General features: G+C 49.8%; 1 protein-coding gene across 1 annotated transcript in view; it reads right to left on the bottom strand.

Annotated features, from left to right (window-relative positions):
• Nucleotides 1-2,540: 2,540 nt before the first annotated feature.
• Nucleotides 2,541-16,980, bottom strand: part of GPD2 (glycerol-3-phosphate dehydrogenase 2) — a 53,426-nt gene continuing 38,986 nt past the window's right edge. Inside the window, exons 9-16 of the mRNA XM_054381107.1 lie at nucleotides 13,970-14,104; nucleotides 12,977-13,152; nucleotides 12,226-12,357; nucleotides 9,093-9,251; nucleotides 8,170-8,282; nucleotides 7,578-7,656; nucleotides 7,362-7,460; nucleotides 2,541-2,666 (exon numbers count right to left, since the gene is read on the bottom strand). Of these exons, the coding sequence (XP_054237082.1) occupies nucleotides 2,541-2,666; nucleotides 7,362-7,460; nucleotides 7,578-7,656; nucleotides 8,170-8,282; nucleotides 9,093-9,251; nucleotides 12,226-12,357; nucleotides 12,977-13,152; nucleotides 13,970-14,104 (1,019 nt within the window). The remainder of the gene's footprint in view (nucleotides 2,667-7,361; nucleotides 7,461-7,577; nucleotides 7,657-8,169; nucleotides 8,283-9,092; nucleotides 9,252-12,225; nucleotides 12,358-12,976; nucleotides 13,153-13,969; nucleotides 14,105-16,980) is intronic.

The following is a 16,980-nucleotide window of genomic DNA, read 5'->3' on the forward strand; positions in this document are numbered from 1 at the left end:
GAACAACTCTTCCTACAGAATACTCACAGAGGGGGAAAAAACCCAAACCGACCGCGGCACCGGCGGCAGCGACAGCCCCAAGGTGACAAATCAAATACTTGTGGCTTTATCTCTGCGTGGAGAGATTCAGCCGTTGGAAGTGAGGACATGATGCAGCTGCTGGAAGGGAGGACATGAGAGCTCCTCTTGTCACACGAGGTGCTCCTGCAGCATCTGGCTGTGCCACACGTAACGGAGCAGGGAAGCGTGGCAGGGAAGCGCCTCGGATGCAAAAAAGCAAAGCTGCAGCGGAGGGATGAGTGAGCTGAGCCAGGGGAATCCCAAAGTCACATTCCTGATGCTGGAGGGCTGAAAGAAAAGGAAAAAAGGACCAAAAAAAAGGAGGAAAAGGACAAACGGGGGGAGAAGAATTGGGGAAAGAAAGAAGAAGGGAAAAGAAAGAAGGGGGGAGAAGAAGGAAGGGGGGAAAAGAAAGAAGGAGGGAAGATGGGGGAAAAGAAAGAAGGGGGGAAAGGAAGATGGGGGGAGAAGAAATAAGGGGGAGAAAGAAAGAACGGGTGGAAAGAAAGAAGGGGGGGAAAGAAAGAACGGGTGGAAAGAAAGAAGGGGGGAAAGAAAGAAGGGGGAAAGAAAGAAGGGGGGGAAAGAAAGAAGGGGGGGAAAGAAAGAAGGGGGAAAGAAAGATGGAGGAAAAGAAGGGGGAAAGAAGGGGAGAAAGAAGGGAAGAAAGAAGAGGGAAAGAAGAGCGGGGGAAGAGGAAAAACAAACAAAAAAACCCCCCAAGATAAAATGAAAAGACAAAAAGAAAGAAAGAAAGAAAAAGAAAGAATAAAAAAGGGGAGAAAGGAAAGAAGAGGGAAAGAAAGATGGGGGAAACAAGGGGGGAAAAAGAAGGGGGAAAAAGAAGGGGGAAAAAGAAGGGGGAAAAAGAAGGGGGGGAAGGGAGGAAACGAAAGGGGAAAAAGAAGAGAGGAAAAGAAAGGGGAAAAAGAAGGGGGGGGGAAGGGAGGAAAAGAAGGGAGGAAAAGAAGGGAGGAAGGGAGGGAAGAGGAAAAAACAGGAGCTGCAGAGCCAAAAGCCTAGCACAGGAGCTGTACAGCCCCAACTCTGACACAGGAGATGATTTTACCCAGACATAAACTGGCACCAGTTAAAATAAACCAGATTTTACCCAGATACAAGCTGGAACCAGTTAAAATAAACCAGATTTTACCCAGGTACAAGCTGGAACCAGTTAAAATAAACCAGGCAGAAACTGGCACCAGTTAAAATCAACCAGGTTTTACCCAGGTAGAAAATGTGACTCCTTGGAACTGGAGCTTCTTTTGGGTTACAGTTTGGGATTTCTGCTCAAAAAAAAAACTGAACAGAGCAACAAATTCGTCACCAAACCCTTCTCAAGGTGTCAAGGTGCCCATTGCTGGTCAGAAACCTTCCAGCTGATGTCCAAACTGCAGCAGAAAGACAAAGAGGACACAAAGCTGCCCAGAACATCTCAACTGACTGGTCCTAAGGTCCTAATTATTATTATTTTTTTCACTAATTATTTTTTTTCCTACTAATCTGCTGAAAAAGAGCCCTTCTGGGAAAGAGAGTGGAATGTAGAACAAACCCTTTGTGGCTCATTTGCCTGGCTGAGCATTTTGAACTAAATGAAAGACTTTTTGCCATCTAAAACCTGCCCACATCCCACATCTCCCAGCTGGAAGCAGGGTGAAGTTGGACAGCATAAAACCCCACTGCTAGCCAATGCTGTTTAGTAAAGGAAGCTTGGTTTGATCCAGCTAGGAGAAGAAGCAGCTGTCCCCTGGCTCTTGGCTAAGGAATTAGCTGGGGGTGATTAATCAAGATGTCCTGTCCTCTTCCAGCTTCATGCTGCTGTTGGGTTTGGTGCCACAAAAATAAGACAGCAGTCAAGGGAGTAAACCCAAAATCACCTCTGGAAGGCTGAGGACAGCTCCTCGCTGCAATCGCTGCCTCAGGAGGCAGCAGGTTGGTTCCTTTTCTGGTGCCATCTCCAACCTTGAAGGTCAGCTTTCCTTCTCTTCATTGAAGGGGACAAACCAGCAGCTTTGAAACACCAACAGATCTCTGCAAACCCAGAGGACACCTCAAGGCAGGCAGGACTCACTTCTGAGCATCGCGTTTGCCAAGGGCGATAGAACAGTTGATGAAGAAGGCAGCATGCTCCTTGTGCGTGTCTCCAGGTCCTTCTGTGTGCCCCCAAGTCCTTCCAGGCTGTGCCCCCCAAACTCTTGTTAACCAACCCCCAGTGGCTAGAGAGCACCCAATCCAAAAGGCCACATGCTGGAGCAGTAAAGAGCTGCACAGAAAACCATTGACAAAGGAGAACAAAACGCACCCAAGCGTGCCGTCGTAGGAGCTACGCCAACAGCTGGACACCACTTATCTGGGACAAGCCAGGAGAGTCAGAACTGGAATGTTTGTGGCTGTGAGCAGACCTGGTGGTGGCTGGACTCACAGCAGGGCAGACCTGGTGGTCGTTGGGACTTCACAGCAGGCGTGGGGGTGGCTGAAGCTCACAGCCCACCACCGCTGCGGTCCACCGGGATGACCGTGCGCTGCCGCAGGTTCTCCTCGGCGGTCTTCATCAGCACGGCCAGCCGGCTGCCCGAGACGTGGCCCTTCTGGATGGCACTCATCAGCTGGGGAGGCAAGAGGGACACAGGGAAGGTCTCAGCAACCTGCCAGAGGGACAGCAAGGTGACTGCAACCCACACCAGTCCTCCAGCGATGCCACTCAGGGAGCACAGGACCTCAGCAGGGGCGCACAGCCTGGGGCTATCGACTCCTCTGCACTGCGTGTCCTGCCCTGGGCCACCACTAGTAGAATCAGGGAACGGTAGGGCTTGGAAAGGACCTCTGGAGATCATCCAGTCCAACCCCCCTGCCAAAGCAGGGTCACCTAGGGCAGGTCACACAGGAATGAACCCAGGTGTGCCTTCAAAGTTTCCAGACTCCACAACCACTCTGGGCAGCCTGCACGGGGGCTCCAGCACCCTCACACCAAACAAGTTTCTCCACACGTTGAGGTGGAACTTCCTGGCTTCCAGTTTGTGCCCATTACCCCTTGTCCTCTCACTGGCCACCACTGAGAAGAGTCTAGCCCCATTCTCTTGCTCCCCACTCTTTAGCTCTTGCTGAGAAGATGCCCTCACGCTGAGGTGTAATTTCCTGTGTTCCAATCTGTATCCAGTGGTGGGCACCAACAGAGTTTCAGTCTAAAATGGCTCAGTTACTGCCTGCTATTGGCTCTTTGGACCAAGATTTGATGACTAACAGAACTGCTTTTTCCATGTATGAAGCAGAACTGCTGGATGGTGTCAAAGACTCACCTCAAAGCACATTTCCACTCCTCAGAAATATCAGTGAGGGTAGTGAGACACTGGAACAGGTTGCTCAGGGAGGTTGTGGATGCCCCTCCCTGGAGGTGTTCAAGGCCAGGATGGGTGAGGCCTTGAGCAACCTGGTCTGGTAGAAGGTGTCCCTGGCCATGGCAGGGGGAGTTGGAACTAGATGATCTTAAAGGTCCCTTCCAACCCAAACCATTCTAGGATTCTATGGATCTATGAATCAGCTGAGGTTGTGGGTGATAGGAAGAGCAGAAGGACCAAATGTAATCCATTTGGAAGTAGCAGTGCAGGACACAATCAACAGCAGGAGTTTTCAGTGACACCTGAGCAGGAGAACCCAGCTGTTTCCTGGGTGCTTTCTAAATTATTTCAGTATTTTTCATATCTGAGTCATAGGAAATGAGGTTGGAGTGAGGTAGGTGTTGGTGTCTTCTCCCTAGTTATCAGGTGACAGGACAAGAAGAAACGGCCTCAAGTTGCACCAAGGGAGGTTTAGGTTAGACATCAGAAGAAATTTCTTCACTGAGAGGGTTCACAAAGACTGGAACAGGCTGCCCAGGGGGCTGGTTGAATCCCCATCCCTGGAGGTGCTGAAAAGTGGCAGAGATGTGGTGCAGGGGGCCACGGTTTAGCACCAGCCTTGGTAGAGTTAGAGAATGGTTGGACTGGATGATCTTAAAAGGCTTTTCCAGCTGAAATGATTCTGTGATTCTGTGATAAAACTGTTGAGGTTGGAGATCATCTACGAGATCATCTATGCCATGGTTTAAGCAGCACCATCTCACAGAATCATAGAACTGCTGAGGTTAGACCCTTGAGACCATCAAGTCCAACCCCTGCCCTAGAGCTCACGATCCCATCACTGCTGCTAAGCCACCACCACACCACCATGTCCCTCAGCACCACATCCACAACTATTAAACATCTCTAGAGATGGTGACTCCACCACCACCCTGGGCAGCCTGCTCCAGAGCCTGAGAACCATCTCTGTGTTGAATTCTTCCTAACACCCAACCTGAGCATCCCTAGTGATGTAACCAACCCACCACCACCACCACCACTCCTGCTCTACCCTTGACCCCAGCCCATGCCCTTTTCATCCACACATCCTCCTTTGCAGAGATACTGCACTTGACTTCCACCATTCTTGCAAATCCAAATTCCTTTATAGACTTTTAAAAACTAATTTGCCTTTTAAGTCCTTGAAGCTGGGCTGGGCTCTCTCTTAACGAGCACACACTGGTGATAAGGTTTTAGTTAATTCTTGTTGATCCCATGGATAAAGTCAGCATTAGACTGGAAATTACAGCAGGCAGCTCCTCAAAGGCTGCTCTGGATTTCTTGCTCCCACCTGAGAACTAAGAATCCTTCAGATTTCTTCCCCTGCAGAGGAAAATCATCAATGGTGTCTGCAGCAGGACCTCTGCAAATGAAGCTGAATGAGCAACCAGGAGGGGAATCATGGAATCTTGGAATGGTAGGGGTTGGAAGGGACCTCTGGAGATCATTCAATCCAAACCCACTGCCCAAGCAGGGTCAGCTAGGGCAGGGCCACACAGGAATGCATCCAGATGGGTCTTGGAAGTCTGCAGAGAAGGAGACTCCACAACCTCTCTCTGTATAGCTTGCTCCAGCACCCTCACACCAAAGAAATTTCTCCTCCTGTTGAGGTGGAACCTCCTGGGTTGCAGCTTGTGCCTGTTGTACTTGTCCTATTACTGGGCACCACTGAGAAGAGACTGACCCCTTCTTCTTGACACCCACCCCTCAGATATTTGTAAGCATTAACAAGATCCTCTCTCAGCCTTCTCTTCTCCAGACTAAACACCCCAGGTCTCTCAGCCTTTCCTCCTCAGACAGATGTTCCAGGCCCGTTAGCATCCTCATAGCCTCTGCTGGACTCACTCCAGCAGATCCCTGACCCTCTTGAACTGGGGATCCTAGAACTGGACACAATATTCCAGAAATGGCCTCACTGGAGCAGAGCAGAGGGGGGAGGAGAACCTCCCTAGATATGCTGGCTGCACCCTTCTTGCTGCACCCCAGGATACCTTTGACTTTCTTGACCACAAGGGCACATTTCTGTCCCATGGATAACTTGCTGTCCACAGGACTCCAAGGTCTTTCCCCATGGAGCTGCTTTCCAGCAGGATGATCCCTGGTCTGTACTGGTGCCTGGTGGTGTATAGAGATGCAGGACTCTATACTTGTCCTTAGTGATCTTTGAGGTCCCTTCTAACAACCCAAACCATTCTATGGTTCTGTGCATCCACAAAAACTCTGATGTGGCCTTTGTGTTCTGCAGACATTGTGAGGCAGGGCAGCCAAGTCCTAACGAGGCTGCTCAGCACAGGAAAGCAAAAACCCCAGAGAGCCACCACAAAATCCACACAAGAGGTAAGTCGTGGTTGCTTCAGCTTCTTAACCACAACATGGCCAAATGAATCCAATCCAAGAGTTCAAGAGAGAGAGGGAAGTACTGGAGAGAGTCCAGTGGAGGCTGCAAAGATGCTGAGGGGCCTGGAGCATCTCTGTGAGGAGGAAAGGCTGAGAGCCCTGGGGCTGTGGAGCCTGCAGAAGAGCAGCCCCAGAGGGGAGCTGAGCAATGCTCAGCAAGAGCTAAAGGAGCTGTGGGGGGCAAGAGGCTGGGGCCAGACTCTGCTCAGTGGCACTCAGTGGCAGAACAAGGGGCAATGGGCACAAACTGGAACCCAAGAGGTTCCACCTCAACATGAGGAGAAAGCTGTTTGGTGTGAGGGTGCTGGAGGCCTGGAGCAGGCTGCCCAGAGAGGTTGTGGAGTCTCCTGCTCTGGAGAGATTCCAGCCCCACCTGGACATGGCGATGCTGAGCAAGCTGCTGTGGGTGCCCTGCTTTGGCAGTGGGTTTGGACTGGATAACCTCCAGAGGTCTCTTCCAACCCCCACCACACTGGGATTCTGGGATGACAGTTAAACAGAGCCCTCACAGTAAACACTGGCTTCCCCTCCCCTCAATGACATCTTTCCTCACACAGAGGGATGCAAGAGGAAGACCTTTCCAGCAGCCAGAGCAGCAGCTGTGCTTCCCTCTTCTCTCTGAATTCATCAGCAAACTCCCAGAGCTGTGGCTTCTTCTCCCAACCCCCTCCAGTATGGTTTAGTTGGTTTTTTTCTTCCCCTTCCCCCAGTTGCATTTCAGTTCTCCAGCTAAACTGCAGCATTTTAGGCCAATAAATTGTGGGGTTTTTTGTCATGCTGGCCACAACCTGTGAAAATTCCCTGCATTTAGATTCAACAAGGCTGCTCTTATCTGCAGCTCATCTCCAGAGAGACAATTACCATTTCCTCTGCCTTGATCTTGTTTGTTTAACTTGACACAGTGAAGAAAGGGCTGACATTGACCAAAATCCCCAGCATTAATTTCTCTCATGTTCAGCATTCATCATTGCCACCAGGCAGAAGAGACATGGCAAGCACTGGGAACACCACACCAGGAGAGGCTACTCAGAAACAAGAGAAGCCAGCTGGGACAACACCAGGCTTCAGCAGCACCCCTCAGCTTCAAGCCCTGCAAGAAGCAGCTGGATGGGTTGCCACCATCATGGTTTGGTGACAGAAGAGTCCACAGACTCACAGGGTTGGAAAGGACCTCAAGGATCATCCAGTTCCATGGGCAGGGACACTTTCCACTAGATCAGGTTGCCCAGAGTCATATCCAGCCTAGCCTTAAAAACATCCAGGGATAGGGCTTCCACCACCTCCCTGGGCCACCTGTTCCAGAGTCTCACCATCCTTGTACTGAAGAATTTCTTCCTAAGGTCTGGACTAAGCCCCTCTGTGTATCTCTCACCCTGTGACAGGGCAAAGAGCAACAACTCCACAGTGCTCTGTCACTACATCAACACTACAAAACTCACCTGGCCTCCAACCCAGCCCTTCAGAAATGAGGGGGAAACAGTTAAATCCCTGTGCCTTTGCTCATTCCTCTGGTGACAAAGCAGCACCTACCTGCAGGAACTCGCTGAGCTCCACCTGCCCATTTTTGTTCAGATCCACCTCGTTGAGGATTTCATGAAGGGTGTTCTCAGCAATCTGCACACTGATGCTCTGCAGACAAAGCAGCAGCACAAAGATGATTCAGCTGCACTGCTCAGCACTGCTTGGGCCACACTGAAATCTAGAGGAGGGGCTTCAAAAGGGAGGCAAAGGAACACGGGATGGTACCTCCAGGACACGCTGCACATCCAGGATGGTTATGAAGCCTTTCTTCTCCTTGTCAAACATGTGGAAGCGCTTCTTGTACCTGCAAGGGGAGGGTTACCAGAGAACAGGGCTGGTGAGGAGCAGCTGAGGGACCTGGGGTTATTTAGCCTGGAGAAAAGGAGGCTGAGGGGAGACCTCATTGCTCTCTACAGTTCCCTGAAAGCAGGTTGGAGCAAGGTGGGGGTTGGTCTCTTCTCCCTAGTATCAGGTGATAGGGCAAGAGGAAATGGCCTGAAATTGCACCAGGGGAGGTTTAGGTTGGACATGAGGAACAATTTCTTTCCTGTAGGAATGGTCAGGCATTGGAACAGGCTGCCCAGGGAGGTGGTGGAGTCACCATCCCTGGAGGTGTTCAAGAAACCTGTGGACATGGCACTGTGGGACAGAGTTTCATGGCCATGGTGGTGTGGGGTTGATGGTTGGACTTGATGACCTTGGAGCTCTTTTCCAACCAAAACCAATTCCATGATTCTATGATCAGTGAGAGAAGTACCTCTGGGGAGCAGGGCAGGTCTGAGTCCCTAGCAGCACAGGGAACTAACTCTTCACTCACCTTTCAATATCTGCTGGCAGGAGGCTGATTTCAGAGCTGTTTGCCAATTGATCTGATTTCACTTTGTAGCCCATTTCAAAATAGAGAAATCTTTTAGCAGCTTCAAACTCTTCCTACAATGACAAAAGAAGAGTTGTGTGTGTCTGAGGAGCAGGTAGATCTTACAGCATTATCTGCACCATCCTCCTTTTCTGATTCAGACCTGCTGAAAAGGAGAGCAGCACATGAAGTATCTGAGGGGGAACAGGACAGGAACACCAAATCTTCTTCACCTCCCTGGAGGTGTTCAAGAAATGTGTAGGACATGGAACTTTGGGAGATGGTTTAATGGCCAGGGTGGTGTTGGGCTGCTGGCTGGACTAGATGATGTTAGAAGTCTTTTCCAACCCAAACAATTCTGTGATGGACATTAGGAAGAAGTTTTTTTTTTCACTGTGAGGGTGGTGAAACACTAGAACAGGTTGCTCAGGGAGGTGGTGGAGGCTTTATCCCTGGAGACATTCAAAATCAGGCTTGATGGGGCTCTGAGCAACCTGATCTTGTTGGGGATGTCCCTGTTTGATGCTGAGGGGGTTGGACTAGATGACCTTTAAAGGTTCCTTCTAACCAAATGCATTCTATGATTTGCTTCTAAATCTGGGAAGCAGGACTTGGATCTTCATTGTCCCCTCCAGCCAAGGCCAGCTCATTTCCCAGCTATTTTGATCTCCTTGCAATGAGCTGCTGCCCATGGCAGGGGGGTTGGGACTAGATGATCTTTTACAATCCCTTCCAACCCAAACCACTCTTTGTATCTATGAATTACACCAAGTGAATCACTCTTGAGAAGAAAGCCCCATTTGAGGGCTTCCAGCCAACTCCTTCAGAGCTGGAAACTCCTCCAGGAAAACAACCCTGTTTCAGATGACAAAGGCCCTCTGTACCTTTTTTTTCTGCTCACTCCAGTTGAGTTCTTTCCCCATGATCTCCACAATCCTTGGCAGGGCCTCCTCTGCAGCCTGCACGTTGAGAAAGGCCAGGCGAGTGCGGCGGGAGATGATGTCCACCACAGTGCGGGCGTACTCCTTCACACCATACACCACCTGCACCAGGGGCAGAGGGCAGCACCACTGAGAAACCAGCCAGGAGCTGCCACAACCTCTGCTCAGCACCACAAACAGCACCACTGGGCTGGATGCACGATGTGACCTGCTGCAACAGGCTCCCACCCAACCAGGAGAAGGACTTGAGAAGCTTTTTCTCCCTTGGAATCTTTTTTAAACTGCACCTGGGATCAAAGGTGGGGGTGAAATGAACAAGGAATGGGTGAGAGTGAAATGAACAAGGAATGGGTGAGGGTGAAATGAACAAGGAATGGGTGAGAGTGAAATGAACAAGGAATGGGTGAGGGGGTGAAATGAACAAGGAATGGGTGAGAGTGAAATGAAGAAGGAATGGGTGAGGGTGAAATGAAGAAGGAATGGGTGAGAGTGAAATGAAGAAGGAATGGGTGAGGAGGTGAAATGAACAAGGAATGGGTGAGAGTGAAATGAAGAAGGAATGGGTGAGGGCGAAATGAAGAAGGAATGGGTGAGGGGGTGAAATGAACAAGGAATGGGTGAGGGGGTGAAATGAACAAGGAATGGGTGAGGGGGTGAAATGAACAAGGAATGGGTGAGGGGGTGAAATGAACAAGGAATGGGTGAGGGGGTGAAATGAACAAGGAATGGGTGAGGGGGTGAAATGAACAAGGAATGGGTGAGAGTGAAATGAACAAGGAATGGGTGAGAGTGAAATGAACAAGGAATGGGTGAGGGTGAAATGAACAAGGAATGGGTGAGAGTGAAGTGAACAAGGAATGGGTGAGGGGGTGAAATGAACAAGGAATGGGTGAGAGTGAAATGAAGAAGGAATGGGTGAGGGTGAAATGAAGAAGGAATGGGTGAGAGTGAAATGAAGAAGGAATGGGTGAGGAGGTGAAATGAACAAGGAATGGGTGAGAGTGAAATGAAGAAGGAATGGGTGAGGGCGAAATGAAGAAGGAATGGGTGAGGGGGTGAAATGAACAAGGAATGGGTGAGGGTGAAATGAACAAGGAATGGGTGAGGGTGAAATGAACAAGGAATGGGTGAGAGTGAAATGAAGAAGGAATGGGTGAGAGTGAAATGAACAAGGAATGGGTGAGAGTGAAATGAACAAGGAATGGGTGAGGGGGTGAAATGAACAAGGAATGGGTGAGAGTGAAATGAACAAGGAATGGGTGAGGGGGTGAAATGAACAAGGAATGGGTGAGAGTGAAATGAACAAGGAATGGGTGAGGGTGAAATGAACAAGGAATGGGTGAGAGTGAAATGAACAAGGAATGGGTGAGGGTGAAATGAACAAGGAATGGGTGAGGGGGTGAAATGAACAAGGAATGGGTGAGGGTGAAATGAACAAGGAATGGGTGAGGGTGAAATGAACAAGGAATGGGTGAGGGTGAAATGAACAAGGAATGGGTGAGAGTGAAGTGAACAAGGAATGGGTGAGGGTGAAATGAACAAGGAATGGGTGAGAGTGAAATGAACAAGGAATGGGTGAGGGTGAAATGAAGAAGGAATGGGTGAGGGTGAAATGAAGAAGGAATGGGTGAGGGTGAAATGAACAAGGAATGGGTGAGGGTGACATGAACAAGGAATGGGTGAGGGTGAAATGAACAAGGAATGGGTGAGGGTGAAATGAACAAGGAATGGGTGAGAGTGAAATGAAGAAGGAATGGGTGAGGGTGAAATGAACAAGGAATGGGTGAGAGTGAAATGAACAAGGAATGGGTGAGGGGGTGAAATGAACAAGGAATGGGTGAGGGTGAAATGAACAAGGAATGGGTGAGTGTGAAATGAACAAGGAATGGTTGAGGGTGAAATGAACAAGGAATGGGTGAGAGTGAAATGAACAAGGAATGGGTGAGAGTGAAATGAACAAGGAATGGGTGAGGGTGAAATGAACAAGGAATGGGTGAGAGTGAAATGAACAAGGAATGGGTGAGAGTGAAATGAACAAGGAATGGGTGAGGGTGAAATGAACAAGGAATGGGTGAGGGTGAAATGAACAAGGAATGGGTGAGAGTGAAATGAAGAAGGAATGGGTGAGAGTGAAATGAAGAAGAAATGGGTGAGGGTGAAATGAACAAGGAATGGGTGAGGGTGAAATGAACAAGGAATGGGTGAGGGTGAAATGAAGAAGGAATGGGTGAGGGTGAAATGAAGAAGGAATGGGTGAGGGTGAAATGAAGAAGAAATGGGTGAGGGTGAAATGAAGAAGGAATGGGTGAGGGTGAAATGAAGAAGGAATGGGTGAGGGTGAAATGAAGAAGGAATGGGTGAGGGTGAAATGAACAAGGAATGGGTGAGGGTGAAATGAAGAAGGAATGGGTGAGGGTGAAATGAACAAGGAATGGGTGAGGGTGAAATGAAGAAGGAATGGGTGAGGGGGTGAAATGAACAAGGAATGGATGAAGGGGTGAGATGCTGGAGAACAGCTCCATAGAGAAGGACCTAGGAGTGCTGGAGCACAAGTAGTTTCCCAGGAGTCAGCTATATGTGCCCTCATGGCCAAGAAGGCCAGTTGTCTCCTGAGGCACATGAAGAGTGTGGCCAGTAGGTTCTCCTTCTCCTCTACTCTGCCATAATGAGGACACAGCTGGAGAACTGGGTCCATTTTTAGGCTCCAGTTCAGGAGAGACAGGGAACTATTGGAGAGAGTCCAGTAGAGGCTACAAAGATGCTGAGGGGCTTGGAGCATCTCTGTGAGGAGGAAATGCTGAGGGAACTGAGGCTGCTTAAGCTGGAGCAGAGCAGCCCCAGAGGGGATCTGATCAATGCTCAGCAAGAGCTAAAGGGTAGGGGACAAGAAGATGGGGCCAGCCTCTTGTCAGACTTCTTGCCTGGTGACAGGACAAGGGACAACAGGCAGAAACTGGAAGCCAGGAGCTTCCACCTGAAGATGAGGAGAAACTTCTTTGTTGTGAGGGTGCCAGAAGACCTTTTGACCCCCACCATGCTGGGATTCAAAGAACATGATGGAGTTTCTGCACAATACCTCAGCTTCAATGTAAGGAAATTCCGACACAAGCCGTTTCCCAACGATGGGCCATCTCTTCCCTGTCACCTGGGCTATCTTGGCCACCTCAAAAGCCTTGTCACCATACGTTGAAGCCAGATGCTGAGCCACCTACGGAGTTGAAAACAAAATTCAACACGTTGAGGGAACTGGGGTTGTTCAGCCTGGAGAAAAAGGAGGCTGAGGGGAGACCTCATTGCTCCCTACAACTCCCTGAAAGGAAGCTGGAGCCAGATGTGTGTTGGTCTCTTCTCCCAGTGACAGCACAAGAGGAAATGGCCTCAGGTTGCACCAGGAGAGGTTTAGGTTGGACTTCAGAGGAAACTTCTTTGCTGAAAGTGTCCTCAAAGACTGGAACAGGCTGCCCAGGGAGGTGGTTGAATCCCTGTCCTTGGAGGGACTTTTGGAGGTGTTTCAAAGATGCAGAGATGTGGTGCTGAGGGACATGGTTTATCCCTAGCCTTAGTAGGGTTAGAGAATGGTTGGAATGGATGATCTTAAAGGGCTTTTCCAGCCCAAGCCACTCTCTGACTCCATGCTTTTGGAAAGCACATCAAAGACACACAAGTTTCTTGCAGGTCTCTTATCACAAGCCACAAACAACCTGAGGAGGGCACTGGATGTTGATTTTGTGGGAGGAAACTCCTTGGGCTGTGAACGGGTCAGAGCAGCAGTGACACTGCTGCAAAACCCCTCCAACACAGAGATACCAGCAGCAACCACGACTCACCTCACTTTCAAGTCCATAGTCTTGGACCAACCTAATGTAGAGGGTGGGACTCCAGTCCTCAGCCCCTAGTAGCTGGAGTCCAATGGTCTTACTGGAACCTGCCTTCAGACCGTGCGCCTGAACGGCTGCATCGATGGTGTCCTGGGCCATGGCACGGTAGGTTGTCCACTTCCCACCTGCAACCACACATTCACCTCTTTATTTGGGGGAAAGTGGCAGAATAACAAGCTGATGTGTACTGAGATGGTCAGCCTGCAGGAGAGAAGGCTCCAGGGAGACCTTACAGCAGCCTTCAGTGGCAGAAGGGGGCTACAGGAGAGCTGGGGAGGGATTTTTGTCAAGGGCTTATAGTGCCAGGATAAGGGGCAATAGTTTGAGACTGGAGTAGGGTAAATTTAGGTTGGGCATTAGAAGGAAGTTCTTCACAATGAGGGTGGTGAGGCAGTGGAAGAGGTTGCCCATGGAAGTGTGGATGCCTCCTCCCTTGAGGTGTTCACCACCAGGCTGGATGAGGCCTTGAGCAACCTGGTCCAGTGGAAGGTGTCCCTGCCCATGGCAGGGGATAGGATCTAGATAATCTCTAAGGTCCCTTCCAAGCCAAACCATTCTATGAATATGTATTTTATATATTCCATTATTCTTACTGGTCCTGCTCCAACAAGCCAGTCATAGAATCATAGAATCATAGAATCATAGAATCCTAGAATCAGTCAAGGTTGGAAGGGACCACAAGGATCATCTAGTTCCAACCCCCCTGCCATGGGCAGGGACACCTCACACTAGATCAGGCTGGCCAGAGCCTCAGTCATGCCTCCACCATCACAGAACCATAGAACTATTTGGGTTGGAAAAGACCTCTGAGGTCAGGGAGTCCAACCATCAACCCAACACCATGATGGCCATTAAACCATGACTGTAGAGTGCTGCACGATGATCCTGCAGCAGGAAAAGCCTGGACTAAACCCCAGTGGGGAAGGCCCCACAAAGCCATACCTGCGATGGTGACCAGGCCGCTCTCGCTGATGTTAACGACGTGGTTGCGGGAGATGGACTGCGTGTCCTTGGAGTTGGGGTCTGTGACCAGAGGACGAATGCCACTCCATGCTGCCAACACATCTCCTCTTCTCACTGTCCAGAAGCAAAGATCAGCCAAAGATCAGCCAAAGTGGTGATGCCTCTGAGTAGATACTCGCTGTGGAATGGGGACTGTGCTTGGGAGCCAAACAACTCAAAAAGCTGGAGAAGGTTTTCCAAAGTAAGGCAGTAAGGGACTGGAGGACTGCCCTGTGAGGAGAGGCTGAGAGCCCTGGGGCTGTTCAGTCTGGAGAAGAGAAGACTGAGAGGGGATTTAATCAATGTTTAGCAATATCTGAGGGCTGGGAGTCAAGAGGGAGGGGACAGGCTCTGCTCACTTGCACCCTGGCATAGGACAAGGGGCAATGGAGAGAAACTCCAGCACAGGAGGTTCCACCTCAACATGAGGAGGAACTTCTTCAGTGTGAGGCTCACAGAACACTGGAACAGGCTGCCCAGGAAGGTTGTGGAGTCTCCTTCTCTATAGCCTTTCCAGCCTCATCTGGATGTGTTCCTGTGTGACCTGTGCTGGATTCTATGGTCCTGCTCTGGCAGGGGTGTTGGACTCGATGATCTCTGGAGATCCATTCCAACCCCTAACATCCTGTGAGCCTGTGAATAATCTGGGCTAGAGAAGCAAAACCAGCACAGCCCTGACTGGTATCAGGAATGTTTTGTACCCCAAAGCCAGAGACAGGGTGGTCTGTTGTTCAAATCAGTTAAAAACCCAAGACAACAGAGATATAGAATCATGGAATTACTTAGGTTGGAAGAGACCTTTCAGCTCATCAAGTCCAAACATTAACCCAGCATTGCCAGGTCACCACTAAACTATGGCACTCAGCACCACATCTACACAACTTTGAAATCCCTCCAAGGGATGGGGACTCCACCACTGCCCTGGGCAGCCTGGGCCAGGACTTAACAACCCTTCCGGGGAAGAAATTGTTCCTCATGTCCAACCCAAACTTCCACTAGGAAAAGTTGAGGACATTTCCTCTTGCCCTATCACATACTACTTGGGACAACAGAACAACCCCTGCTTGGCTCCAACCTCCTTTCAGGGAGTTGTAGAGAGCCAGGTCTCCCCTCAGCTTCCTCTTCTCCAGGCTGAACAATCCCAGTTCCCTCAGCTGCTCCTCACCAGCCCTGTTCTCCAGACCCTTCCCCAGCTTTGTTGCCCTTCTCTGGACATGCTCCAGCTACTCAATGTCTTTCTTGGAGTGAGGGCCCAAAGCTGAACATATACTCAAGGTGCAGCATCACCAGTTCCTAGTAGAGGGGGACAATCACCTCTCTAGTCCTTCTAGTTACTTATCCTGGGAATTGATTGACTAAGAGAGATTCAGCTGTCAAACTCACCTTTTGGTTTGGAAGGGACCCTTAAAAGTCATCTTATCCAACCCCCCTGCAGTCAGCAGGGATGCCTCCAACTACATCAGGCTGCCCAGGGCACATCAAGTCTGATCTTGAATGTCTCCAGAGATGGGACCTCAGCTACAAACCTTGGGCAACAAAAGCCTTTAACAGTTGTAGGAAAAGGGTGAGGAGACACTGGACCAGGTTGCCCAGGGAGGCTCTGGACGCCCTCACCCTGGAAGTATTCAAGGCCAGGCTGCATGAGGCCTTGAGCAACCTGGCCTAGTGGAAGTGTCCCTGCCTATGGCAGGGGCATGGGAACCAATGATCTCGAAGGTCCCTTCCAACCTAAACCATTCTATGATTCTATGAACGAAAATAGCCCAGCTTCCAAAAGTCACATTTTAATGGATCAAAAAACAAGACCAAGAGACAAAATTCAACTTGTGCCTTATTAAATTTGCAAGTGGGAAGAAAATAAAAACCCAAAACAATTGCCTGATTTTCTTGATTCTGAAGTCTTGGGAACGCTGGGGTTGGTTTTCTTTTTATCCAACCTTCAAGCCTAATGAGAATGCAAAAAAAATCAGTAAAAGGGTGTAAAAAAAACCCCAAAACAACCCACCAACAAAAAAAAAACTACCACAAAAAGACCATGAATTAGATTTCCTAAATCAATGGTGCTCTGCCAGCCTGTTGAACCTGCCAATGTGAAGAGTTAATCAGAGAAATGAGATTCCCACATTAGGTTTCTAAACTGTCAGAAGTCGAAAGCGCGGCACGGTGCGCGTGCCCGACACCCTCGTTAACCAGCTTGGAGCCCTGCCAAGCCTGTGGCAGTAGATAACCCTGGCACTGGCTATGGCAGCAGGAAGGAAGGGCTGCAGCCAGCTGATAGGGCCAGCACCACGTCCTCAAGTCAACGACAAGCAATCTGTAACGCGTGACGAGCGGCGTGCTTGCAGGTAGGCTCCGATCAAAGCAACCGAAGCCTTCAGACAGGGCTTCTGCAGGGTACTCCCAACAGCTCTGCCTTCTTCATGCTCCTAGCTCCACCAGCTTCCTTATCTACATCCTTGGCTTATCTATCATGGAATCAGAGAACGGTTGGAAAAGACCTCTAACACAGTACCACAGTACATCAGAGGTTGGAGATTCCAGAGGTCATCGAGTCCAAATCACTGCCAGAGCAGGATCACCTAGGGTAGTCCACACAGGAATGCATCCAGGTGGGGTTGGAAAGGCTCCAGAGAAGGAGACTCCACAACCCCTCTGGGCAGCCTGTTCCAGTGCTTTGTCACTCTCACTGTAAAGAAGTTTCTCCTCATGTTAAGCTGAAATCTTCTATGTTCAAGCTTGAACTTGTTCTTCCTTGTCTTATTAGTGTGCACCACTGAAAAGAGCCTGGCCCTCTCCACTTGACACCCACCCCACAGATATTTATACATGTTGATGAGATCTCCTCTCAGTCTTCTCTTCTCAAGGCTACAGCATGAGATTACAGAATCACAGAATCACCAAGTCCAACTGTTAACCCAGCATAACCATGGCTATTAAAAGCAGTGTGACCA

The sequence above is a fragment of the Indicator indicator genome, chromosome 5, assembly GCF_027791375.1.
Source record: "Indicator indicator isolate 239-I01 chromosome 5, UM_Iind_1.1, whole genome shotgun sequence".
Taxonomy (NCBI): domain Eukaryota; kingdom Metazoa; phylum Chordata; class Aves; order Piciformes; family Indicatoridae; genus Indicator; species Indicator indicator.